This window comes from Sander lucioperca, chromosome 6 (assembly GCF_008315115.2).
Source record: "Sander lucioperca isolate FBNREF2018 chromosome 6, SLUC_FBN_1.2, whole genome shotgun sequence".
Lineage (NCBI taxonomy): Eukaryota > Metazoa > Chordata > Actinopteri > Perciformes > Percidae > Sander > Sander lucioperca.
The window spans coordinates 38,159,373-38,186,146 of record NC_050178.1 but is presented as its reverse complement, the minus strand read 5'-3'; the positions used below and the strand labels follow the sequence as shown (position 1 = coordinate 38,186,146).

General features: G+C 41.2%; 1 protein-coding gene across 2 annotated transcripts in view; it reads right to left on the bottom strand.

Annotated features, from left to right (window-relative positions):
• Nucleotides 1–16,440, bottom strand: part of slc25a26 (solute carrier family 25 member 26) — a 58,609-nt gene extending 42,169 nt beyond the window's left edge. Inside the window, exons 1-5 of one of the 2 annotated variants that reach the window (XM_036001867.1) lie at nucleotides 16,251–16,440; nucleotides 13,292–13,448; nucleotides 12,780–12,898; nucleotides 6,409–6,513; nucleotides 6,080–6,127 (exon numbers count right to left, since the gene is read on the bottom strand). In XM_036001867.1, the coding sequence (XP_035857760.1) occupies nucleotides 6,080–6,127; nucleotides 6,409–6,513; nucleotides 12,780–12,898; nucleotides 13,292–13,448; nucleotides 16,251–16,283 (462 nt within the window). In that variant the 5' untranslated portion in view covers nucleotides 16,284–16,440. The remainder of the gene's footprint in view (nucleotides 1–6,079; nucleotides 6,128–6,408; nucleotides 6,514–12,779; nucleotides 12,899–13,291; nucleotides 13,449–16,250) is intronic. The other variant, XM_031278038.2, reaches the window with a different exon arrangement.
• Nucleotides 16,441–26,774: the final 10,334 nt, after the last annotated feature.

The window sequence follows — 26,774 nt, the reverse complement described above, 5'->3', positions numbered from 1 at the left end:
AGACAGATAGTGATTCATCAAAGAAACGAATACTGTTAAAACTCATAATGTAGAAACGTCAGGTTGAGGCCTCTCTATAGCTGTGTTGTTGGTTGCCTTTGAATTCCTATAAAATAATATTAAACATTTCCACCAGTGTTTTAAGGAGTATGTATGTATATATGTGCACTCTGCTAATTCAATTCCAGATACAGACAATAATTCAAAACACCTAGATGGCTGACACTCTATTCTATTGTTTCTCCTTATCACAGAAGCAGTCACACACCCTTCTATAGGTCAAGCCATGTCAATGGGTCAGATCTACAGAGGTCAACAGGTTTTCTCAGGACTCTTAAGCGACTCATTGATCACAATGTAAACAGATATGGTAACACCAGTAGCTCATATTCTTTAAAACACTCACTTCCATCTTTGAAACCAATAGAGCCAAACAGCCTTTCTTTGGCAATTGTTCTACTGACTTGCAGAGACTAATAAATCCTGTACTATAACAGCAACAAAATTGAAAATGGCTCATACAAAGAGCCCAAAATGAAACAAGAAACGGCACAATATAAGTGAACACAGTCATCTTACTGGTAGGCATTATATTTCATTTTCAACCGACAGTTTAACATTTTCCTTGGTTTGGTTTCTCTTTTTTTCCACTGTGATCTTGTGACATTTTCCATTTCAATTAATCTAGTCTTGTTAACTTTTTTAAGGTGTTGAAGCCATTTAGAAGAGTTGGTTTGCTGTCTGGCTCCGAGAGACTAATGGCAGCTGCTCTGGCGAGGTCCAACTCTAAACACAGAGCAGAAGGAAGCCTCCGCTCCTTCACACGGGTACCACAAATCCTTCCTTTACATATGTAGAGGAAAATAAACACTTTTTGCTTCCCCTGCCCTGTCTCTCTTTCTGCTCTGTCTTAGTCATATGAGGGTGTATAAACATGAGCCTCTGTGGATCAGTGCGCACAGAGACAGGATATGAGAGTGATTCCCTTCACCTCTCCCTTTTGAACCTGCATCACAGACAGTGAGAAGTGGCTCCTTTCCAAAAAAGGGCCATGTGGGGGTCAACTCCGCTTGGCTCTGCTGCATGTCTGTTGATACGGTTTCAACCTCAGCATCCCAGCAGAGGCAGCAAAAACCCCTCACTGCTCTGTATGGACTCCTCATAACTCAATGTACACACTTCAACAACTGAGCTCTCATTGCTTGTGATTGTGATACACACAAACATGCAAACTGACACAGAGTTCCACCTTTTAAAAGCTGAATCCAGCGTGACTGAAGTTGAGCAAGGAGGTAAACAACAAGGGAAATCAAACACACTGAAGGGGAGGTTTGACTAGAACCCCGAGCGGCTGGTAGGGGCATTTTTTTACAACTTGACCTACTTTCACTTAGCTAACTACGGTGCAGTAAAGTCAATCAGATGTCCGTGATCCGCGTAACGACAGTACAGTGGGATGTTTGCCTTCAACAGAGCGACAGTAATAACCTAATATACCATCATTACTGAGATTAAACTACATTCTCGGTTATGTATGCACTGAATAACGCATTCAATAAACAGAAACATAACTCTTGTAGCGAACATGAACAGATGTGCAATATTAGCTCACACATAAAATAGCACCCTCGTGAATTAGCCTACTGTTGCTAACGTACATTCATAAATCCTGTATAACATCATCCCGTACATACAGGACATCAGACTTACTTATTAATGCACGGACACAGTAGTGTCGACAAACTTTGTCCAATGAGGGGAGAAAGGAAAGTGTGATAGCGTTCCACATTAACGCTTTTTCTCGCTCGCTCGAGACCGCTGTGTCCAACGTTACTAGCAGGTAGAGCGAGTAGAGCAGATCTTGCACCCTGCGCAGCACAGCGCAAAGCCTGACGCAAGTGTCTTTGCTAGTTTAAGACCGACGCACTTGTCAATTTCCCATCCAGCGCCCGCAACTAGGATTAGTGTGTGTCTGACAGGGTGGGGAGCGTGGCATCACGATGGTGGCTCTCCATCGTGATGTCGGCCATCCATCACGATGGATGATGATATCGACAACCCTAACATACATACACACTTTCTTAAGCCAAGTGGCGTGTTATCTGTACGCATTTTGAGCTATCCACGGTTATGTCTATGCTGTATACAGCAGGGGTTTAGGAAAAGAAGAACGGGACAGTTGAGTTTAGGAAACGTGACACACGGGACACGAAGGAAATGTGACACGTGGGACAAGATCCCCCTCTCCTGGGTGAAAGTCCTGTGTTTGACCCATCCAACCAACCTCCCTACGCAGATTTTCGCCCTTTCATACTACTTGTTACAGCGTAAATTCACGCGCAATCACAAGGTAATGTAAGTCAATGGAGGCCAAACAGCGTTGATAAACACGCTAAAATTGAGTATGCAGCTTTAATATATAAACAAATGGCATGTCATACATACGCCAATTCGTTCTTCATGAGATCAGTCTGGGTGTTCGCTGAAACGATTAGTTTCAACAGAAATTAAAAGGCAGCTATTTCGCTATTTTTCAAGCTAGAATATAGCTAATAGCCAAATATTTTATTGCTTCCAGCTTTACAAATGTGAAGACTAGTTTTCTTTGTGTTCACATTATGGAGAACTGAATATCTTTGGGTTTTGGATTGTTAATCTGACAAAACAAAGCATTTTAAAGACATCACCTTGGGTTTAGTGAATTGTGGTTGACTATTTTGACAGACTGTCAACAGATAATAAAAATAATAGCTAGTTGCAGCCCTAATTATTGACAGAATATTAATCAGCATCTACTTTGATAATCCTTAATGTCATTTTTGTAACCCTCTGGGGTCTGAGAGTATATTCAGACACAAAGATGATTTTAGCATGCTAAATGCCAAACATTCAATGGTTACAGCTACTAAGTAGTGAATATTTGCTGGTTTTCTATGATATTAAATACAATATATTTGGGTTTGGCCTCTTGGTCTGGCAATACAAACAGTTTGTAAATGTCAACTTGGGCTTTCAAAAGTTGTGATGGACATTTTATTTTTTGACATTTTATAGACCAAATGATGAATTAATCAATCGAGAAAGCAATCTACAGATTAATTAGAGTTCCAGATTCTGACAAAGAACACTGAAGCTGGTCTGGAGGCTTGTGGTGGTCCAACGCCAAAACACTTTAAACTTAAATTTGTCAACCACCCATCTGTAGCTCAAAGTTAGCCCTAGACAAACTTGAAACAGATCACTACATTTTAGTATAAAACAGGACATAACTGCAGAAATCCCAAAGTTGGATGTAATTTGGCCCGTTGGTAAAAATCCAATTCAGTCTTTCATTACAGCCAAACCCCCTGATGGAGGGAGCAGAGAAGGGATTAGCCAGGGATTGAAGAGGAGAGGGATAAGGAGGAAGAGGAAGCAGAGATGTAGTGGGGAGGAGCCTGGATGGAGAGGTGTTTCATAAGCCCTACCGCCAGATCTTGTACCTCGGATTGCCAGGTCCCAGCTGTTAGGGTGGAGAAACTTTAAGACTGATTCATATGCTGGCTAAGGAAAAATATATAGCAGACCGGTAAAGGGAAGACCAGAAACACATTTTTCATCGGTAGACTGTTCAGTCTTATTCAGCTACCTTAATTACCTTCCTTGTCTGTGTGCTTACCCATTGAAATAAGTGAAAATGGATTTAGATAAAGTGGCTTTCAGAGTGAGTAGGTGAAAGAGAACAAGTATGAGAAATATATGTAGCGTGGCCGTATGCTATAGTCAATCAGACGATGTTCCAGGCTCTTCAGTCGACTGTGTCAGACACTGTCAGCTTTACTTACACCTATCCCTCCACAGCCCCCACACCACCACATTACTAAATTACTATCTAATAACCCATTTCAGGCTCATTACTCAAACTCAAATTGGAGCAGTTCAGATCAAATCCAAGATCACCTCACAGCACTTTAGATCAGAAAAATACAGGGCTCACCATTAAAAAAAGCCATCATTTTCAGTGCAGTGACTGCTGCTCATAAATGTCATAAAGCTGGATTGGTGTGATGGGGGGGCAGAGAGACAGGAAGAAAGAGGGGGAGAAGCACAGAAGGAGAGGGGATTGGAGTGAAATAAGAGAAAATCCGGCACAAACATCTAAGGCAGTGATAATCTTAGCATGCCATCTAGTGGTGAAAGGTGATATCATTCAAAAGGAGAAACTTGGGGTGTCCTGTTAAGAGTTTGGAATGCGGGATCCTGTCAAAATGACATGCATCACCACATGATTAATTATAAGTAGGGTCTGAATAAATTGTATTGTCATAAAATGAAAACAAATTAACACCCAGACCACATGAACAGCTTATATCTGGGACTTTAAGCAAGTGTACTCTTACTTAAAATCTAGAACAAAGTCTTGCTGATGTTCATTAATAAGCCTGCGTTTTTTCAGAGTTGAATAGTCATTTTTCACAGAACAATTGTATTCACCCCAATCTGAATCTCATTGATTTCATGCTCTATTCAGCTGGAACCCAAAAGGTGCAGACACAGCAGACAATTTGACATGCTCTTTTAAGGAGAGGGCAGACCACAGTAAAGATTAATGTGGTGCAAAAGAAAAAGGAATCTAATGTCTATTAGTCAAAAGTCCAGACATGATGTTTAAATAAAACGTAGGGAATTGTTAGAGCGCGATGTGTAAAATCCACTATAAAACTGTTTAAAACTTGTTCTGGTAGATGTGATGATCTGGATGTGGGTTGGTGCTACAATGTGAACTGGATCACTAAATCAGTCCCGCCTCCGCTCCACCTTTCAAGTCCAGGCCAGCCTACCCACCGTGGTCGATCCTCACACATCCTGCAGTAATCTGATATCATGCCCATCAGAAATGCCTTCTGAACCCAAATGAATATATAGCCCAGAGAGGACCCCAATTAGTGTGCCAGCGAGGGGGGGAGGCGCCACGCCATACCACATAAACAAACTTATCTTGACAGGGTCGCTTGTCCAAAGGAGGGAGATAGGCGGATAGCGAAGGAGGCCGAGAGAAAATGAATTACCTTCCTGACACACGTCAAAGCCAATCACCGCGGAGTATCCCTTGCCGTTCCCGCGCCCCAAATCCCTGCCGCCACCGTTGCATTTCATCTGCCAGTGTTAGTATGCACACAGGCCGTGCGCCAGCCTCCAAATGTATTCATTTATTCAGAGCCCCTCGGAGAAATCACAGTGTCTTGTTGTCCTTTTTTTCCCCGGCTGTCCAGATGGAATTTGCGTGAATAACATCAGTTTAGTGAGGCAGAAAATAAGTACAGGCTAGCACAGTGGAGGGGACTAGATTACACCCTCACCCCCCTCCCCAAAAAAAGGATGGAAAGACAAGTGTCACCTTCATATACTTCTTTCTCCGTCTCTGCCTCCCTTTCTCATTTTCTTCTTCCAGTTCTATTGAAACTTATCAGGTAGGGGGTGGAGCTAAAATTGAGATACAGCTTTGGCTACAGTTATTTTGTTTAATCATGCACTGCAGGTGCAATTAAACAGAAGATCATGAATCAAAGAACTAGAGAGGCTTTTTCATTACAAAAAGGTGAGTGGCCATCCAGGGAGCGCAGCCTAACGCTCATTTATCCGTGTTTTGTTTTGAATTTATAACGCAACTAATTGCATTAATTAATCAGATGTACTTCTAATAGGAGGAAGAGCATCTTGCCAGTAGTAATTGAATGAGATGAAAAAAAACTGTAAATCAATATTTCCAACCTCAACAAAGCCCGAGAGAAATTAAAATGTCTTCAGTCAGAAGAGTGGAAAGCCTCAATATTCACTCAGCCTATCAAAAAGAATTCACTACACAGCCTTCAAGGAGATTGGTAATTGTCTTTAGTATAAACCCTTGAAATAGCTTTCAATAGAATCTGTAAGATGTACTTTGCAATTGCCTGAAACTTTACCAAAGACAGACATACACAGACAGATGTGTGATCTGCTTTAGAACCGGTGTTATTGGTTGTCATTACTATTACTGGTGGTTGGCACACAGACCAACTAAAATAAAAGCATGAAAGTGAGAGAGGAAAACGTATCCTACCTCTCTGAGAACCGTACTCCTGTATCCTCTGTACAAGCCCCGGACACCCTGCTCAGAGATAACAGAACAGAACACACATTTATTACAAACACAGACATTTGAATTCCACCTTATTGTAACTTAGTTCTTATTCTATTATTATTTGACTCATTAAAGTATGTGTTGAGAGCTGGGCTAGGATTAAGGTATCGTTATGCTTCAACCACTTGTTAAAATTGTCTAAAAGCCTCTATTATTACTGATAGGAATGGTGGCCAAAACCACAGGGTAAAAAAAGTTGTAATAAACCAGAGTTATCCTTCAAGAAAGTGCCTTTGATTGCTGTGTACCTCTTCTCTGAGTGTAGCCAGCAGCATTTGGTAGGTGGTGGATGAGGGTGAAGCCTGGGTCCTCTGTTTGACCACCTCTGTGGGCACCCGGATTAGACATGCCACCTACAAGATGGAAAGAGCATGGATAACCAGATACTGTCCAATGGTGTTGCCTGAATAGATCATGAATCTCAATCTACAGTACTGTATTCCCTTCTTAAGGGCCTTTTATATCCATATTGTGCTTAACATGATACTAGCCTGTATTTCTTTCTACGTGGCAGGTGGCCATTATATGGCACGGCCTGAAGAGAGCAATTACATCGACCTAGCAGGCTAAGGAGAGCTTTAGTTAGAGTCCAATTGGGCCAGTTAACAAAACAGTACACACAGCAGACATGACACCTTGGCAACAGGTAAAAAGGTCATCAGGCTTACTGTGTCCAAAGAACTGCTTCCATCAAACACACTCTGAGATCCAGACACACACATGCACACCTCAGTAACCACACTCCCGGCTACAAGTTCCAACCCCATCCACCATATGTCAACAAAAATATGGACTACCAACAGATAGTCAAGATAGACATGAATAGTTATGCTTCATAACTCCCACCGCCCTAAAGGCAGGCACGCAGGCAGGCAGGCACAGCTGCCCACCTGGCGACTTGATTTCCCATTTATCCTGCATCAGAGCGGAAATACCGGCTAACTGCAAGCAATCTTACAGAGCGATTGGTGAGCCGCCCCCTTGCTGTGACTCCCCTTGGTCATACAGATGCCAGTCTGCCAGTGCCACCTTCGCCACGGCAGCGTGGTGTAGAGAGAGGAGCAAAGAGAAAGAGTGAAGCAGGCACTGCAATAAAGATAAAATGCACAGCTTTCCTGTTTTGCTTCTTCTCCATACAGCTATCCATACTGATTTAGCTTTTGGGCCCCATCAGAATTTTTAGAGGTGATGGCCCCTAGGGGATAAGGCTCTATTGCAGTGCTCTGCGAGGGGGAGAAGGCTAACCCGACAGCTGTTAGAGGGCTCACGTCTGTCTGTCTGTCAGCCACTCGGCTGACAGACAGACACCAAGGACACCTTATGAGCAAGAACGTGAATATATGTGGAGCACAAAAGGAAAAGGGATAAGGCAGCAGTCCTGGAAGTCAAATGAAATCAGACTGAGCTGAAGAAGACTTTACAGACACAACATGCACAACTGTACATGCACAGCTCTGGCTCTGTATCTATACATATCCTGTTGACTATTTGTTATTATTTGGTTCATTTCTCATCTTTGTTTTGCCCTTCACTGTATCACAAGAACTGGCTTTTGCTGCAGGCAAATGCCAGTTCTTCCTCTTTTCAATACACAATGAGCATATAAATCTCATTCTCTGTACATAAGAGCAAAAACAAAAGACTTAAATGAGTGTGAATTCAGGGCAACTCTTATTGCTATTTCAGGTGAGTATGACCATAGTCTAGCTGCAACCTAACCATGGTGCAACAGTACCACCAAGTGGCTAAACGTTAACCTGCATCACCTCCCTGTGATAACTAAACTGGCTGCATCCATCTCAGAGATCTCATTTGCCCTCCCTTTGGTCAAGTTACCATTTATAATACGTTGTACATCATGTTTTCACCAAACCAATTCTCCAAAGGACCAGTATAAGGCAGCTAAATAGAAAGAAAGTGGCTATGACAAGCAATTACTGAAGTAATTGGATGGGAGGCCTGGAGTTGAGACGGCCTTTCCTCTCCTGTCACTGCAGAGGGGAAGGCAGAATGAGCCAGAGATTATACCAAATAAATTAGGGACATTGTTTATTTGGGAGTAATTTGCGCACCTAGGGGTGGGGAGAATGATGTTGAGTGGATAGAAGATAAGTGTGCAGGCCTCTGAGGCCATTTCAGCTCTCTGAAAACAGCAGAAAATGGGGGGACAATGGTGATGAATCAGGGCATGATAAAATACAGCTGGGGCTTAAAAGGATAATAGAGCCATATCCTCTGTGGAGATGTAGATGTAGTATGTTGTCACATTTTGAAAGAAAGAACAAACAAAATAAAGATTTAGGTAGGTGTCCCTCATTACAAGTAAGGCTTGTTACCTCACGCTTAGGGGAGGGCTGTAGGTGGAAGGCTGTCAGGATAACAGACATCTGTTTCTTCACCTACTTTGCTTGCCCTTCATTCTCAAGTCTTACCTCTGGCATGTAAACTTATTCTAAACCCATTGGCAGTCTTTAAAATTCCAGCTACCATTCATCTTTATTTACAAGCTGTTGGATTCGTCAAGCAGTGTTAATTAGGAGGCTGTCTGCCTGTGATTGGAGCCTTTCAGTTCCCCTTGGCCTGTTGTTAATCCAAATGACAGAGCATGTTTTCAATTTCCAGCACTGGCCGCCAAACAACAAGGTAAGAAGCTGGCGCTCAATCATGGGCGAACCGCAGTAAGGAATGGGAAATTAGCAGAGACTCACAGCACATTATGGGCATAGCCAGCGAATCAATTCGCAGAATGAGTCATTACATTCCTCCGTCCTCCCCTCCTTTGCTACATCCCTCTTTTACCGCTCATGGCCATCTGGTCACAGTAGTCAGTCAATCAGGAACAGGATTACCATTTGGCACCATAAAGAGACAACAGGTAAGAAAAACAAACAGACTGCAACAACTTAAGTGCCTCAGTTATTTGGATTAATTTGTCATTAAAATATACGGCATTCACCGCTAAAACTTTGCCAAAGAGGAAATGCTGCAGTCAAACATATAAAGTAAGGACTGAGAAAAATGTCCCCAACTTTAGCTTAGATTACTTTTAACAATGCCCATACTTATAAACAAAATAACTCCAGCTAATAAATGTGCTAAACAACTTAACCATTACATAACACATCTCTTTCGATCATGATACAATACGTGGAAGTAAACATGCTCTAAAAACACTGCTAACATTTGCTGTTACACCAATCTATAGTGGAAGAATTGTGCCTTCCCACTCCTCAATGTCAAATCAATTACAATTAAGTACAGCCTGTCTAGACCACACAATTGACATATTTTGCCCCTAAAAGACAGAACACTATGTACCATCACATGTACCAGTACCAAATTCCCATGACTTTTCTGGATTTTAATCACACACCCAGTCTTAGAAACCCATTATAGTACCAAGAAAGACTGAAATACGGGTCGACAAAGGAAGGAAGGAAGAGATGGAAGAAAAAAAAGGTCATGCAGAAAAAGGGAAGAGATGAGGACACTGAGTGTCTCCAACTTTGAAACAACAGCCAATAAATCACAGAGCGTGGCGCTGCTCGAAGGCGATGCATGGATTATTTCTCAGTGCCAAGTTAAGTGGCTGCCAGTTTCTACCCCCAAAACTCCTCCCTCCTGCTCCCTCCTTCTCGCTGTCCCCCCATCTTGTCATGTCACACTGTATTTTCCAGTACATCCTCCCTCAGACGTGTGGTGTTGGTGTTGGGGGGGGGATTTATAGATGCGAGAGAAACCTGCCGCCTGGCCTTGACAAATGAGCTTTCAGGGCGGACGTCGAGCGAATGGGAATGAAGATAAATCTGATCTAATGGCTGGATAACAGCCTGCTAGAGCCTGACAGACGCCATCAGCTTACACATTCTTTATGGGAACGTCCCCCCACCACACTCACACAGCAACACAACACCAGGACGCTTCTGGCGGGGGGGGGAGATTTCTCTCATTGTCTTGACCCTCTCTACTTCTTTCTCTCTACAACTTATGACTGTCCTCCTCTCTGTCCTCCCGGTCTCTGTCTGCCCTACTTCTGCATACAAGTTAAGCCCGGCGTTAAGTAGGTTCATATAGAAAGGGCATTAGTTATGACATTTGAAGACCACAATTAAACAGCTGTAGTACATTTCTGCTTTATATCTTTACTATTTAAAAGTACATATTTCCACCACTTGTGATACTGAATCTAATGAGGAACATATTTAGGTCTTGGACTTAACACTTATTGTAAAAATGATGACTGCTTTACGTTATAATTCTGACAAGTATTTCAGATATGGCGATTACCGTGACGATGCTTATTCTTAGTGTTTATGCTTAACCATTCCTCCTCCCCCTTGGATGAACATCTGTTAGACCGACGGCTCGACTATAGAGATACAAATTGCTAATATTTATTTTTGTGCAAGTGTTCTCTTTTCTTTCAATTCCCATCTCACACTTAATGCAGCATGAATTCTGAGCTACAACTCCCTCTGGTATGATAATAATACACTTTGACTTATGTCCACATCTAGTAAGTTTGTACCAAGTCGAGCGCATCATAGAAGAGAGGGAGGCTTGGGGATAGAATTAGCAAAGCAATGAGTCCCATAAAGCGTCAGTTGTAAATGTTGCTGAGCGGAAACAATTTGTAAAACGCAACTAAATGGAGTCCTGGGGTAAGGATCATTGGCTGATGAAAGGACAGAATGGGTCAAATAAGGACCAAATAACAACTTGCATCGTCTTCTTCATCTTCCTGTGTGTCAAAGGCTGCCCACACACCCAGCTGCTCGCAGCAAGAGAGAGACGAGCAGGTGGAAGAGCGACAGAGAAACACAATGAAAACAAGTGACCCTGTCTTATACTGGCAGAACAGAACATATAGTGCAGAGTGGAAGATGACACATAATGCCATTGAAAATCTGTTTTGAGTTTGCATTAATGTTGACAGTGAGGTTTGTGTAATTCCAATTTGGACTGAGGTAAGGAGAACTCTGCATGTGTGTGTCTTTGTGCCAGGGTGGTTTTATATAGCCAAATAAGAGAACTTACTGCACCGAAATATAACAAAACACAACCTTTACGATTACAAAGTAAATGATAAAGAAGGAAACACAACTAGGGCTGTAACTATCAATTATTTCAGTTTCAAGAATCGTTTAGTCTACTACATGTAAGAAAGCAGTTGTGAAAATGGCTCCCACAATTTTCCAGAAGCCGTGATGACCTCTTCAAATTGTCTGTACTGTCCAAAGGTAGACGGTATTCATTTTACGATGACATAAAAGATAGAAATCCAGAATATTCTGCTGATTCAAGTCATTTTCTATCAATCGACTAATCAATTAATCAACTAATTGTTTCAGCACATGACATAACATAGCACCCACCTGGCCAAAATTCAGTCAAGCTTATGTAAGAACCTCAGCTCAATAACTTTTAGCACAGAATCATATGGCAGCGATTGCATCATAGTGTGGGCGTTTAGGCCTTGCAGGGCAGCGCTAGGGTAGGCCTTTCATGGCTAAGCCTGAAGATTACTCTCTTTGAACAAGACGTATCCAGTTCCCAGAATGCAGTGGGATACCGCCCCTGCGCTGCTCAGCTCCACTTCGAGGATTTGTGCCTTTGATGTGCTTAAATCCAGAACAGCGGGGAAGGGGTTAAAGGTAGCCGCAACCTCAGGCTCACCTTTCACACTCATCTGGACTGTGCCATAGACAAAAAGAGGAAACGGGCACACATCGCTATTAGCTACACTCCTACAGTATATGCAATAACTGCTACATTGATTGTAACAGTCAGAGGATATAAAACACTCTTATTGAATTTGTGCTACTATAAGAGTAACCTCTGTCCTCTTCTTAACACTATGAGACACCAAGACATAGATAAACTCCAGCATAGTGAACACCCTCCCATGTGGAATAATCCTATTTCATAAACATGCAAAACTTGGCTAAATTACATCCATCCAAAAGCAATGAATACTAAAAACCTAGTATTTTGAAGAAAGCCATAGTGGTATAGAAGGGGGGCATTTCTCTTTCCATACCAACCATTCCTCTACCCCCCTTTATGCCAATGTGAATACATGTGGCCCCCATATGGCTCAGATTCTGTGGTTCACTGCGAGTGATTGGTACAGGATGGACTAAGGATATTGCGATGCTCCTGGTTGGTTTTCAAACCTGAATTTCCCAGACTAAATTGGCAGAGTCTGGGAAAGTGGATGAGTAAATAGGCACTCATGGTACCTTATTTACACAGCTAGTGGGGAAAATGCTGGGACAGTCCTGAGAAAGTCCCCTTAACTTACCCAGCTGGACCCCGGGGCCTACAGCCCCGACCCCCCGCTGCCCCCTTGCATAGTGGTCTGTGAAATTTGAAAGCAATGATGTCAACAGACATGCTGGTGGTGTTTATTTGGGACTTACAGTGGTGAGAGAGAAACAAGGAAAGAACAACAACAAGCACATAAAGCTGCTGGCCCTCTAAGAATGGAACGACTAAAAATGAATTAGGCCTACACAAATAAACATGACTTGAAAGTGTACTGGCACAGTGAAAGAGGAGTAAAAAATCTAAATCAGAGGAGGCAAAAGTAGGGAGAATGAGGGACAGAAAGACTTACTATTTCTCCCAGGGAGGCGGCCAGCATGTGAGTGACAGGTGCCACGTGTGGTGCTGCTAGCACTTCACCAGCACCGAGCAGGGACTTTGTGCATTCATAGGTGACAAAGAAAGCAGCGGCTGAAACCAAGCAGAACCACAGCCATTTAAGGCCCATTAGTCAACCAGCATACAGCAATTAATATCCCTCACTACCACTGACAGGGGAGAAACTGCGGTGTGAGCATGTGTGTGTGTGTGTGTGTGTGTGTGTGTGTGTGTGTGTGTGTGTGTGTGTGTGTGTGTGTGTGTATGGTCAGCAAAAGTGGCACTCTAACTCATTTTCTCTGTGCTGTGACTTCAGGCAAGAAAACTCAAATGAATGTGTAACAGCTAAAAGAGGCTCTAAACACCTAACTGAGTCAGTTACTTTGTGGATAGATGATCAACACAGTGCAAAGTATGGTCTCAGAATGATCCAACATGAGAAGAACCTTCATATCATATATCCAGCTATCACAATGCGCGTCATACCATTTGGGAAGGAGCCGACAGCAGCAGACGGGACTCCAGCATAGATGCCCCTGAAGCCCCCTGCCTTGTAGAAGCCCTGCTGACTCTGCAGTCTTGTCTTAATGGTGTCCAGGGGAAAGAGGGTCAGATCCACACACATCCCTGCACTGCCCCCTGCCTGGAGAGACAATCGCTTTGTAAGACATAATGCTGCATTGCACACTTTATAACACCAGTGGTGGAAGAAATATTCAGATCTTTAACTTAAACCTGCATTTATTTTATTTTTTTTGGGTCAATTGGAGGGTAACGCAACAAGCTGTAAACACAACACTGACATATTATTATCTTACAAAGTTGATATAGCAAACTTGTCATCCGTTGCATATATACACAGCCAGCAGTTATGTAATATTCCCTCTGCCTCTTTAGCTTCTAAATGCTCCACTGTGTTCACCAGCTAGTTGCTAAGATGGTCTGTCTGCTGTTTGGTGCTGGGCAGGTAGTGTCCGGTGGGCTCATCTGACTTTGTATCTGCTGCTGCTATAAGCAATGCTGATGATAGCGGTCAGGATGAACCAAAATAGTAAAGACGCAGGTAATACAACCAAAACAATGAGGTGTTTTAGGTACAGTAACAGCATCACAATGAAAATATACAAGTAATTTCAGTTAAATGTACTTAAGTATCAAAAGTTGTCTTATATTGTGTTACGTTATTGGATTAGGAATTAATGTCTAAGATAGATAGATAGATAGATAGATAGATAGATAGATAGATAGATAAGTAATGATGACAGATGAGGGCTGCACTCTGCAATACAGATAACCTACCAATGTCTCTGAGCGCAGTAAAAAACGAATGAATGAATGAAATAAAATACAATAAACTTCAGTTCATGTACTTCAAAATTGTACCCACGTATTCTTGTTCAATTTATGTTTCTCTGTTCTGTGCACCATCTGATACTACCTGGCACATATTGTGGAATTTGTACTGTATGTCTGAATGATAAATGGTGCTAATAAAAAATTGATCTAAAAAAAATTGTACCCAAGTACAGGACTTGTAAATGTATGTACTTATATTTACTTTATATCTCTGTACAACACTATAACAACACTCTTATATCGTACACCCACACACACAAATTGTACACAGAGGACAGTCCTTTGTTCTTTCATTATAGTCAAGTCAGTGAAGGGACACAATAGGTTCTCATTGTCCCAATAACTTGAACAGTGAAAGTAGGTGACACACTTATTCTGTTACTTTGTCTCTTTGCGAAACTGATAACATTTTATTGAAATCAATTCTGGTACAGGATATAAAATCCTCTATTCCAGACTCTAGCAACACAAAACAAATATATATATATATATATATATATATATATATATATATATATATATATATATATATATATATATATATATATTCATATTTTATGTTTTTCTTCATAAAACATTAATTTCATAATTGAAATGTTCTAACAATTCATAAATAAGTTACATAAATTACTGACAAGCTTTCTAATTATACATTACACCTTTTGACAGGCAAACCTATTCTTAAAAGAATTAACTGAAGGGGAACGCACAAATTCTTCTGGAAGCTCGTTCCATGATTTTACCGCACGGAGTGTGAAAAAATTCTCTCTCTTTTCAGACAGGCATGTTCTAGGGTAAAGTTTTAAAGAATTCCCTCGTGTCTCACACCTATGCTCCAAAACTGAAAGATAGGCTCAACTGTTACATCATATATTCCCTGTATAAGCTTATACACCTGAATCATATCACCTCTGTATCTCCTAAATATGAGAGTCTGTAAACTTAATTTCCTCAATCTATCTTCATAAGACATATTTTTCATTCCTGGAATTAATTTCGTAGCTCTTCTCTGGACCCTTTCCATTTTTTCTACATATTTTAATGTATATGGACACCAGACTGAGCTAGCATATTCAAGATGGGAACTTACCAGGGATTTGTACAGTGGTACAAAATATGTCCTTGCATACATTTTGAAAAGTTTTTTATTATTGCAATCATAGATGTTGCTTTTTTAACTTTTTCAGAAATATGTGAGTGGAATTCAATTTTGCTTATTCCCCTTTTGCCAGGAAACAAAACACTGTTGAAAGGAGTTTTGAGGTGCAACGATGAATCGATTAATCGATTAGTTGTCAACTATTAAATTACTCGCCAACTATTTTGATAATCGATTAAGTCATTTTTTTATTAAAAAAAACAAGATTTCTCTGATTCCAGCTTGTTAAATGTGAATATCTTCTAGTTTCTTCTCTCCTTTGTGACAGTAAACTGAATATCTTTTGAGTTTAGGACAAAACAAGACATTTGAGGACGTCATCTTAGGCTTTGGGAAACACTGATCCACATTTTTCACCATGTTTTGACATTTTTATAGATCAAACAACTAATCGATTAATCGAGAAAATAATCGACAGATTAATCGACTGTGAAAATAATCATTAGTTGCAGCCCTAAAGGAGTTTTAAGTTTTGATTTGTCGTTTGTAAAAAGGTAGTGTTGCACCGACCCCTGGTTCGTGCACAGAGACAGTCCACAGGGAGATGCCCTTATCCACAACATTTGTGGATCTAGTTAAACCAGTGACACAAATACTGGTTTAACTGGTTCCGCCTACAGCAAAGTATTTGCAGTTAAACGTTTTGTCTAGCTTATTTTTTTATTTTGTGATAGTATATATAATAAATCGGTTAGCTACCTCAGACTTTATGTATTATTTTGTATTTCTCGAGCTTTTGTAACGTTAGTCCACGAGCTGTAAGACCCATTGTTCGTTAGGACATTAACCGGACAGCATTACACAGGTCCTTTTGGTCAAGCATTGTTTCTGGCTGGTCGGATACTAAGCTATATTTTGCAAACAGATGAATTGGTAGTGTCAGAAATATTAACATGAAGCATGACACTTTGTATAAAATTGCCAACTTACCACCAGAGACGCGACAAACTCTCGTCTCTCCATGCTCCGCTCTCAAAACCTTCTCTTGTCAGTTGTGCAGCCCGTACATTTGCAACTGTTGAGGATGTTTGACACTCGACTGTAACCAAAACATGCCTGTGTCAAGGACGCTGCCATCTTGGTTGAATTACTTCCGCGTGACGTCATGACGCATGGTAATCACGTGACGTCGAAAGCTATTGAGTACATGTCTGTCACTTTACTAACTCAAGTTGAATACTATGTTATATTGACTTTAACCAAGACTTCAGGTATCAATGTGCAGGCATTAAGGGGTTGTGTGTAGAAATGTGCAAATAAAAATACTGAACAAAGAAATACCTACTACTAAAGAATACTCAAATGCAGTATCCATGCTCATTATGCATTGAACTTTGTTAGAACTTTGGGGTTGTTACACAACGCAGCCATGATATATGCACAAAAAAGGTGAAAATCATCATCAGTGGCTCTTTTGCTCCCGTGAGCAGAGTGCGGTTGGTTAAACTTTTTCCTTCTTTCTAGTCACTCCCATTGCTAGCAAAACAGGTCTCTAAATCACACTTTTGGCACATAAACAAACATTAACAAAGCAGATTCTGCTAACATGTAAAATTACAAGTTATGTTGCTTACGTTTAATTGCTTATTTACAATTATAAGTAAAGGTACCAGGACTTGTCCTTTCTGTCTCCATGCAGCCATGAGGAGGCTGCACTTCACGGCCGTCAGACGATATTGATTTGTACTGTTGATTCAGAGGTGTGCTAGCTGTTTCTGTGGTGCAAACTAAGTCCTAAAGAAGGCACTGTACCTTGGCTTGCATTTGGAACATGCAGATACCTTTCAAATAATATTTCAAAAGGCCTTGGATCTGCAAAGGCATGTGCACTTCCAATGTTCCAGTCTGGCTTTGTTGGTCATGGCAACAACAACAAAAACAGCAACCGCTACAGAGGACTTGTTGACATTGACCATAGCACCAAACCAGATACCTCAAAATGAAATACACAGCATTTAGAGGTTTATGATCTTGCTCTATGACAGAACTAGTACATGCAACATTGTCAAAATCTCCTGAAATAAACTTTTTGTGACATAAACATGTAAGGCAGATTCCACCAACTGTGACAGTGCCTGTCTGGAACAACATATAGTCCAGTCATTTTAAGCCAAAATGGGGGTAAAGCTAGGCCAAATTGCAACCGAAGCAAACTCAACTGATTTTGTATCCTCAATATGTCCTGAGTAAGGAAAAAAAAGCCTCGAAGAATCCCATTAGGGGAAAGTCTCGGAAAAGACCCAAATATAGCCTATTCATATTCATTCTTTTTCTCACATGAAATATTTTAACCTTTAGATATCACTATGAAAATTACTGAGTTGATTACGTCCATCAAGTCGAACCAAAAATGTATTACAAGTTTTTTGAAATTGTTTGTTAACATGGGCAAACGGTGCATAATCTAATTATGTATGTGCTAATTTGCATAAATACCACAACAGATCGAAACATTGGGTATAGCCAGGTGAAAATGTCTTGTTGACATATAACAGTAAAAAACTTGTGTTAAGGTCTGAATAGAACCCATTTAGGTTACCCATGAGCATAAATACATAGAGGCGGGAAGAAGTACTTTAAACCAGCCTTTATTAATTATTATTGCAGAGATGGGGTTTGGGGCTGGGTCTGTAGGACTGTTTCTGGGGGATGAGTCTGAGGGAAGAACAGGAGACAAGGGTAGGGAGAATGCAGAAGACAAAACGTAGGTAAAATAAAAAGTGGCTGGATCAAACAATCAAATTACGTACACACCACTAGAGAATGGCTGGTTTAAAGTACTTCTTCCTGCCTCTATGTATGGGTAGCCTAAATGGGTTCCATTCAGACCTTAGCATTAAGTCTTTTACTGTTATATGTCAACAAGATTCAACAAGACATTTTCACCTGGCTATACCCAATGTTTAGATCTGTTGTGGTATTTATGCAAATTAGCACATACATAATTAGATTATGCACTGTTTGCCCATGTTAACAAACCATTTCAAAAAACTTGTAATGCATGTTTTGTTTGTCTTGATGTAAGTTATCAACTCAGTAATTTTCATAGTGATATCTAAAGGTTAAAATGTTTACCCTATTCATTTGAGAAAAAGAATGAATAGGCATATGAATGGGCTATATTTGGGTCTTTTTCGAAACTTTCCCCTAATGGGATTCTTCGGTGCTATAAACCTGTATGCATGGCATCTACTTTGTAGTCTTTATAAAGCAATGTTCTATGCATTTGTCCCTGTCAAATAAACATTAAATAAAGATAAAAACATGTTTTGCCTTACTCAGGACATATTGAGGATACAAAATCAGTTGAGTTTGCTTCTGTTGCAATTTGGCCTACCTTTTTTTATAAAATGACTGGACTAATATGGGGAGGGCAGCTTATCAGGCAGGCTATGTGTGGGGACAGGCACTACTGCAATCACCTGCATTACCTTTACCAACCAGCTGGGGTTGAACAAGACAGATGAGGGTCTGTATGAACCCCACTAGACCCCCCTAGCAGAGGCATCAAAAGGGTTGCGTTAAGCGCTGCAAGTGCAAAGTGGCATCACTTGCTTGCACAGCTCTGTGTCTGTGTAAAGGTGAGTTCTAGTTTCCACCTCTAACAAAGCCAGAGAAAGAAAAATGAATGATGTTTAGGCAGAGGATCCAGCTGAGGACACAAGGTCACATTTTTGAATGGTTGAAAAAGATTAGGCTACAATACTATCTCAATAAATTTAATGTAAAATTGGGCATTATTAAGCCTAATGTTTCAATTTTACCACAAATGTGACACCACCGATTCATGTAATGATGACACAATACATTTCCAGTGATATGAAAATAACAAATGTATTAAAAATCAAATCAAGTGCTTCAGTGACCTACCTTCACACACACCTGTGTTGCCATCCCATAACTGTGAGCCCTTATATTCTTGCGTCTAACCTCTCCCTCATGCTCCTGTTGAATGAGTGTGCTCAGGCCGTGAGACTGGGTTGGCTCAGGTGAGTGTGTTATTTTCCAGTGACACGCCGACTGGGTTATTTATAGGCTGCTGTCAGCCAGACAGCGCCTCCTATTAAAGAAGAGCAGGCGAGGGGCCACCACCTCTTTATTCAGCCTGGACCCATTGATACCTGGGCTGACTGCGCCCAGTTTGAAGCTTGGTACCCGCCATCCATCTTGTTGAAGTGGGTCTCACAGGGATCCCATTGGATGTGAGCAGCCACAGCTGGATCTGGACCGGGCTGCTGTCTCTGCTGTGTTGATTTGTATTAGGCCCGAGGACAGCAGTAGCATCACTTACACACTGCTTAGGCCTGGCAAACTCGATTCCTTTTAAGGATTCGGGTTATTCTGAGTCACTCACTAAACTGATCCGAGTGCGAGTCACTTGAGTCACTTGAGTCAGTATTGATCGCACGGCAAGCTTGCAATGTTTCGGACTGTCTACTCGACCTAATTGCATTTTAACATACTACATGTATACACTAAACCTACAGTAGGCCTAGCTAGGCTACGTGCAGAACATTGCATGTTATTTCAGAAGTAAAAGAATGGCTTTTGTTGTGGATTTGCTTTACCCTGACTCAAATGAAGTTCACTCGCTCGTCTGCTACAGATTCACTCATGACAACGTAGCTGGCTGATTCACGCGACTGACTGACTCACGCGAGAGCTTGCGGGTCGTCGAGGGCTCGTGAGTCATCGAGGACTCGAGTCCATGGTCTGCGAGGCAAGCTTGCAATGTTTCGGACTGTCTGCTCGCCCTAATTGCATTTTAACATACTACATTTTTACACCAAACCTACAGTAGGCCTAGCTAGGCTACGTGCAGAACATTGTATGTTATTTCAGAAGTGAAAATAATAATAATAATAATAAACTTTATTGCAGACACAGGTCCATATAACACATCATACAGAAAGAATGGCTTTTGTTGTGGATTTGCTTTACCCTGACTCGAGTGAAGTTCACTCGCTCGTCTGCTACAGATCCACTCATGACAACGTAGCTGGCTGACTCGCGCGGGAGCTCGTGGGTCGTCAACGACTCGTGAGTCATCGAGAACTCGTAGGTCGTCTAGGGCTCGTGAGTTCTCGAGTGGTCTGCGAGCTTGCAATGTTTCCGGCTCTGAGTCTGCGGGTCGGGAAGTTCCTATAACCTGTCTCGGACTGTCTCTCTGCTCACTCAGTCGCTTGAGTTGACTTGTGGAGTTGTTGTTGCCTACGAAATTGTAAGTTCTAAAGCTTTTGGCAGCTAAGATGGCTAGGATTAGTAGTAACTAATGTTGCAAGAGGTTTGTGTGTGGCGCTGTTATCATTTTAGATTGAATTGTAGTAGGACTCAACTGATCCGAGTTAATGATACTAGAGACTCGCGACTTATGAGTTAATTTAATGAGTCGGGTTAAAGAGCCGAGTTGAGTTATGACTCAAACTGGTTTACTTCTCATGCTTTTATTGTCTTGATGCAGCACTTCATAAGATAGACTTTAAAGTATATTTCACTGCGTGTAAGGATGTCTTTGTTGCTGTGGTCTGTTTTAGGCATGTTATTTAATTCTGTTTTACTCCACTGAACATATGCAATGGTTATTTATTGTGACACTGTCATTGTGCTGGTGCTTTTACATTCCAGCCCATTCCTGAGGAAGACTTTACCTCAGTTCAGTCAATACAGCACATTAATTCTATGCCATACCTGAAATTGATTTTTTTTTTCTATTGTTGTCAAGACGTTTGCAGTGTCCAGAGTCCTGTCTGTTCCATTATGTAAAGCCATTTCTCACCCTGTCACAGCATGTCCTTGGTTATTGGGATATTTGTCATTTGTGCTCCAAATGCTCTATTCCTGTAAGTCTCAATAGACCAAACCTTAAAGTGGCATTCAAATGTACAAATCATAGAAGTTTCTTAACAAGATAAGTGTATTACTTTTAAAAGTTGGCTAACTCTTTGTTTCTGAACCATTTAGTTATCTATTCAGCAGTGATGACACAAGATGATTGTCAGCTTCACCTAATGTGTTCCTGAGTGACTTTAACCAATTATCCAACATGTCAGGAGTGAAGCTTACAGTTTGAAGCCTATAGAAGAAATTACTGTAAATAGAGCAGCAACTGGTCTGCACCAACATGGTCTATGACTTTTTGATAAAAGCCCTGCGAGCAGTGGGTGAATTTATCCATAGAAGTTAATGTAAAAGCTGGCTAGATGAGAGTCGAAGTGTTCCGTTACCCCTGTGTAAGGTCAATGAGAAGCACCCATAGTCTGGGTAGATTTGCAGGGAGCACCATTGATCTTGACCCACTCAGAGTATGATCTCAGAGATAAAAGGGAGGAGACGAGAGGGGAACTTATTCACTGTCATCCACAAGTCAGCAAAGGGCAATTCTAGCCTGCAGGCTGTCTTTGAAAAACTGAAGGGCAAAAGCGCGGAGGATTAAGCCACGATGTGGGGAGGGAGAGAAATGTAAGCAGCCATAAGGGTTATTGTAATAACACAGAGCCAACATCTATTGGCTTCACTCTCCTCTAGAGGCATGTGTGTAAGATGACAGCCAGAATGAACTCAGAGGCAAAAGGTTATGCGACTTGCGCAAGTGAAAGGGTGTTCTACCTGAAGTTTTTAGACACTTTCTGCCTGTGTGTGTGTGTGTGTGTGTGTGTGTGTGTGTGTGTGTGTGTATGTGTGTGTGTGTGTGTGTGTGTGTGTGTGTGTGTGTGTGTGTGTGTGTGTGTGTGTGTGTGTGTGTGTGTGTGTAAGTGTGTGTGTGTGTGTGTTATTTCAGACAGGGCAGATTGCTTACATTTAAATTCTTTAAATTCATTTTCATTACCTTCGTTTTAAAGGCCCAGTTGCTCCTTCAGACACCGTTACGACCAACAATTGTCTTCTTTTTCTTGTGCGTAATTTGAGAAAGGACCATCTGTAATGGTCATTATTTGTGGGCTGAGAGGAACACACATCTTGAGTCTGACACCGTGATGTTATTCATGAGACAGGGTGGTCGAGCAGCGCGGTAAACTTCAGCCGAAACATAACTCTTGCTCATTAGCCGGCCTAACATTTGCATCAGTAGGACACCGCAACAGCAGGGGTAGGAGGAAATACGACTAAGCGCCTTTCATATAACTCTTTGTTTTTACTCTCAGGATGATAGGCTACATGAGTCTGTGACAGGGAGGGAGTGCAGAAGGGAAGGGAGGGTGGGAGTGATGCTCCAAATGAAGAGAGGAGGGAGGTGACAGGAGGAGAGGAAGAAGGGAGGTGAGATGAAGAGAGTAAAGGAGAGGAGAAAGGTTAGAGAGAAAGAGGAGAATAAAAGAACATTCATTATAAATTCACTGAATCGACAAGCTGTCAGGCTGCGCTGCCGTCTATGTAGCGTATAAGCCTCTGCTGCACTATTGACTCCTACGTCACACCCAAAACTTCTCTCTCATTTTCTCACCTTTGGCTGCATCCATATCACCTGTTTCTGCTCCACGCTATCTGCTCTCTTGGATTGACCCCCCGAGAGCTTTGCAAAGCCTTGTCATCATCCCATCTTCCCCTTCTCCTTTCTCCCCCTCTGCCCTCTCATCCCTACCAGTGAAAAATGAGCTGCCTGTAGCATATTGATCCCATGCCTAGCTCCTGCCTAAAGATAGATGGCTCACAGACAAGGCAAAGCACTCCTGATGCCTCCATTCTCTGCTGCAGCAGCAGTGACAATGGCTTCACTGGATGATATTGATTGCAGTGATCAATTTCACCACAATGCACGCTGATGGATTCTGTGCCCCGGTTGTCGTTGTTTCAGTAAGAGCAGGTGAGCTGAGGGAAGGGCTGTCACATTGAACTGTGATGGATTTGATTGGTCAGGGCGTGTGTAATCACATATGTGTTATAGCTGTCCAGTGGCAGCGGCTGCTATAGAGGTATCCACTGTCAGAACCTTTTTCCCACACTGACAAAATCTCTGAAGAAAATAAACTTAAAATCTCTGAAGATAATACTTTGAATATTATATGTCATCCTGTAAGTCCAATGTTGATTTTGACACAACAATTTCATTAGGCTACATTATAATGTTTATGTAGGCCTATTCATTGGCTAGCCACACTGGCAGAATGGCAATAGGCATGGCAATGTTTATCTGTGGGTTGGTTTGCCAAAACTTAATGTGTTTAATGCTAATTAGCTAATGTTAGCATGCTCGGTCGATCCTCACAATTATGTGCATACATAAATGTTGCCATGTAAGGTATTGTTTTTTTATTGAAGTATGTGTTTTTTATTAATTGAATAAATGCATGAATAAAAAAGAGATATATATATAAGAATAAGATTAAAAAAAAAGACTAAGACTTTAAAAGACATTACAGAAACCAACTCTAAAAATGTTTGTTAAGAGTATACTGTATGTAAAAAAGGGACATTTGTTTTTTTAATTACTGTGTATCAGTATTTTTGTATCAATATTTATGTGTCTGAGAGCAAGTGCAATCCAGAATCAGATTACATTTATTATCCCACACAGGGAAATTTGTTTGGTCCATAGTGCTCCAGACATCACAAAGTCCACAGTAAAAACAAACACAGTAAGACCTCAACATGCGTAGACCGCATCTCCCATAGAAATAAAATGTAAATGGTGTCTCTGCATGTGCAGGCGCCACAATATGAGATGCGAGACAAAAACAAGCCAACAGGTTGAATCCTCTCTGAAGAAATGTGCTGACTGCAAGTGGAAAAAAATGAACAGCCAGTCTCCTCACAGAAAGCAACTTATACAAAATTATCTCAAAGGAGATACGGTATCTATTCATCACAACTAGTGTGGCTGACTTCCTCCCTCCACTGGTATTAACATACTGGCCTTTTGCTGCTTTTGTTCCTTGGTCACAAATGGCACTTGCATTTGTCATGGCCTAAGTGCTGAGGAGGCGAAGATGATAGCACCCAAACAACAATACTTCACAAAGAGCTGCAAAATGAATCATGGGAGCTTTGTTTGCAGTATCCTGTACCCTTTGATAAATCACTTCACCAAGTCTCACTTCTTTATAATTCACCATATATAGCTGCGTTTTGCATTTTCTATTAAAAACACACTTTTCTACCTTTTATACCCTATAACACACATTCAATAGGACAGTGTTTCTCAAATTGGGGTATTTTGGAGGACTGCAGGGGGTACGTGAGATATTTAACAAAATCTTTAATAGTTACAAGGCTGTTGTCCAGAACATTGTTCCTCTTCATGTAGACTTTTTTTTTTCCTACCAAAAATGTGACATTTGTGTCGCCTTCTTTGGACCTATTCTTGCCTTCCTTCTTTCTACTGTCCTACTTTTTACAAGTTTCTCGCTTTTTTTCGAAGTTATGTCACTGTTTTTGAAGTTTTTGATACTATTTTCGACCTATTCTTGCCTTACTTCCTTCCTTCTTTCTACCATCTTTTTCCAAGGTTTTGTCTTTTTTACAGTTTTTGTCTCCTTTTCTCATTAGCATTTAAATGTTTTTCAGTTACAAGGCTGTTTAGGAAATCTATTGCTGACAGTGCTGTACTGTTCCTCTTTATATAGACTTTTTTTCTACCAAAATGATTAGCGCTGGTCAGGGGGTACTTGGCTTAAAGAAACAATTCAAAAGGGGTACATAATTGAAAAAAGTTTGAGAAACACTGCAATAGGAGATGGTCTGATGGGGAAGAATGGGGGATGTTTCTCATGCCTGATCGATGAAACAATATACCATAACATTTTATAACATTAAAGTACAAAAAAATAAACTCAGCATTTCCTTTAATTTTTTCCTCTTCCTTGTGTAGCATACTATGCTTATTTCTCATTAGAGAACATTTTTGTGCGATGTGTGTCACACACACCTCGTTGACTCCACTAATGCCATTCTGTCTTTGTGTCTGCAGTGACAGATATCCCTGCCAAGCCTGATTGCCCTCTAGTGGCTGATACCTCAGTGTTGCTATAACGCTCCACAAAACCTCGTGCTACACTGTACAACGTTCTCATGCATGTCTCTCTCTCTTTTAAGACTCTCTCACTCTTATACACACACTTGAAAGTGACATTGGCACACACTGTCTTTCCAATGACATTGGCACACACTGTCTTTCCTTTTTTGCCTATAGTGTCATGATGATTGCAGATAATTGACACCAAAGATCTGCTGTAGTTGAGCAAGGAGAAGTTTTTAAATACCTTGGAATCAAGACAGTAAACTCAGTTTGGATCACCACTCCACCATTCCCAAGCCCCATTTGGGACTGTCATCCACTGTGTGTGTGTGTGTGTGTGTGTGTGTGTGTGTGTGTGTGTGTGTGTGTGTGGAATAGTCCCTAATGCTTCTCAATTCAAAGTTTCGGGAAGTGGTTATGCACTGTATGTGTTTTTTTTATCAGAAGTGTGGAAGTTAACCAGATGTACATTTGCCAAACAACCCAGTGACTCATCATCCTTGAATTCTTTTCTCTTTTAAAACAGGTGCATCAAGCTGTAGTGGGCCTATCACTGTCCCACTGCAACTACAGCTGGTGAGAACAGCAGATATAGTGGGGTCTTTTACTCCCATCGGCCACATTGAGGTGTAATGCCCAGTCATATTTTATATTTTCCCCGAACCTTCCTCATAATGTTCTCTAAAAAAGCATAATTCAAACTAAATTACTATTACTCTACTGCTCCCCCTGTTTCATTACCATGTTAACTGCCTTCAACTATCACACACCACTACCACCAACCTCTCAGATCTCCATAACAGAGCCATCACACACAGTACTGCTCATCACCTAAATTCATTTTTTATGCTATAACCACCTAGATACTAAAATTGAAAAGTGCCTATTTGGTTAGATACTTATCCTCCTGCTTACCTTTCAACTAATACACCTTAAATCAAAACCCTACAGTTATGATGATCGTCCTATAATTTTTCATTTGACCACACAGGGCTTAAACTTCACCCCTGGTGCACCAAGAGTAATTTCTACTACTACACCCCAGAGTACAGCTCAGTCAATATCCACCTGTGTCATGTGGTTCTGAGAGCTCACAGTTGATGTGTGGCCTGCCAATAGCCCACACTGTGCTAAAGGGACCAGATGTGAACAAGTAGATTTCATCTTCGCTGGCAGTCATTCCCTTCAGGCAGCTGCAGATGGATCAATAACACCAGTCCCTCCCCGCCCCCGTCTCAGCCAGAATGAGAAGTCTTGGAGTGGCTCTGGTGGCAAAAGCATGTAGCTCAGATCTATTCGGTTTGTATGGATCAATTCAGGACATGCACATCAAATGGGAGAGGAGGATGCGGATAGTGTGTGTGTATGCCTGTCTATATATGTGTTACCTCGATTGGGGCATCTCTATCACTTTCACTTTCTCTGTAGGCCAATGAAGATGGAGGAAAATCATTACATTACAGGAAAATATGCACAAACACGCTTGGCAATCCAGTTCCATG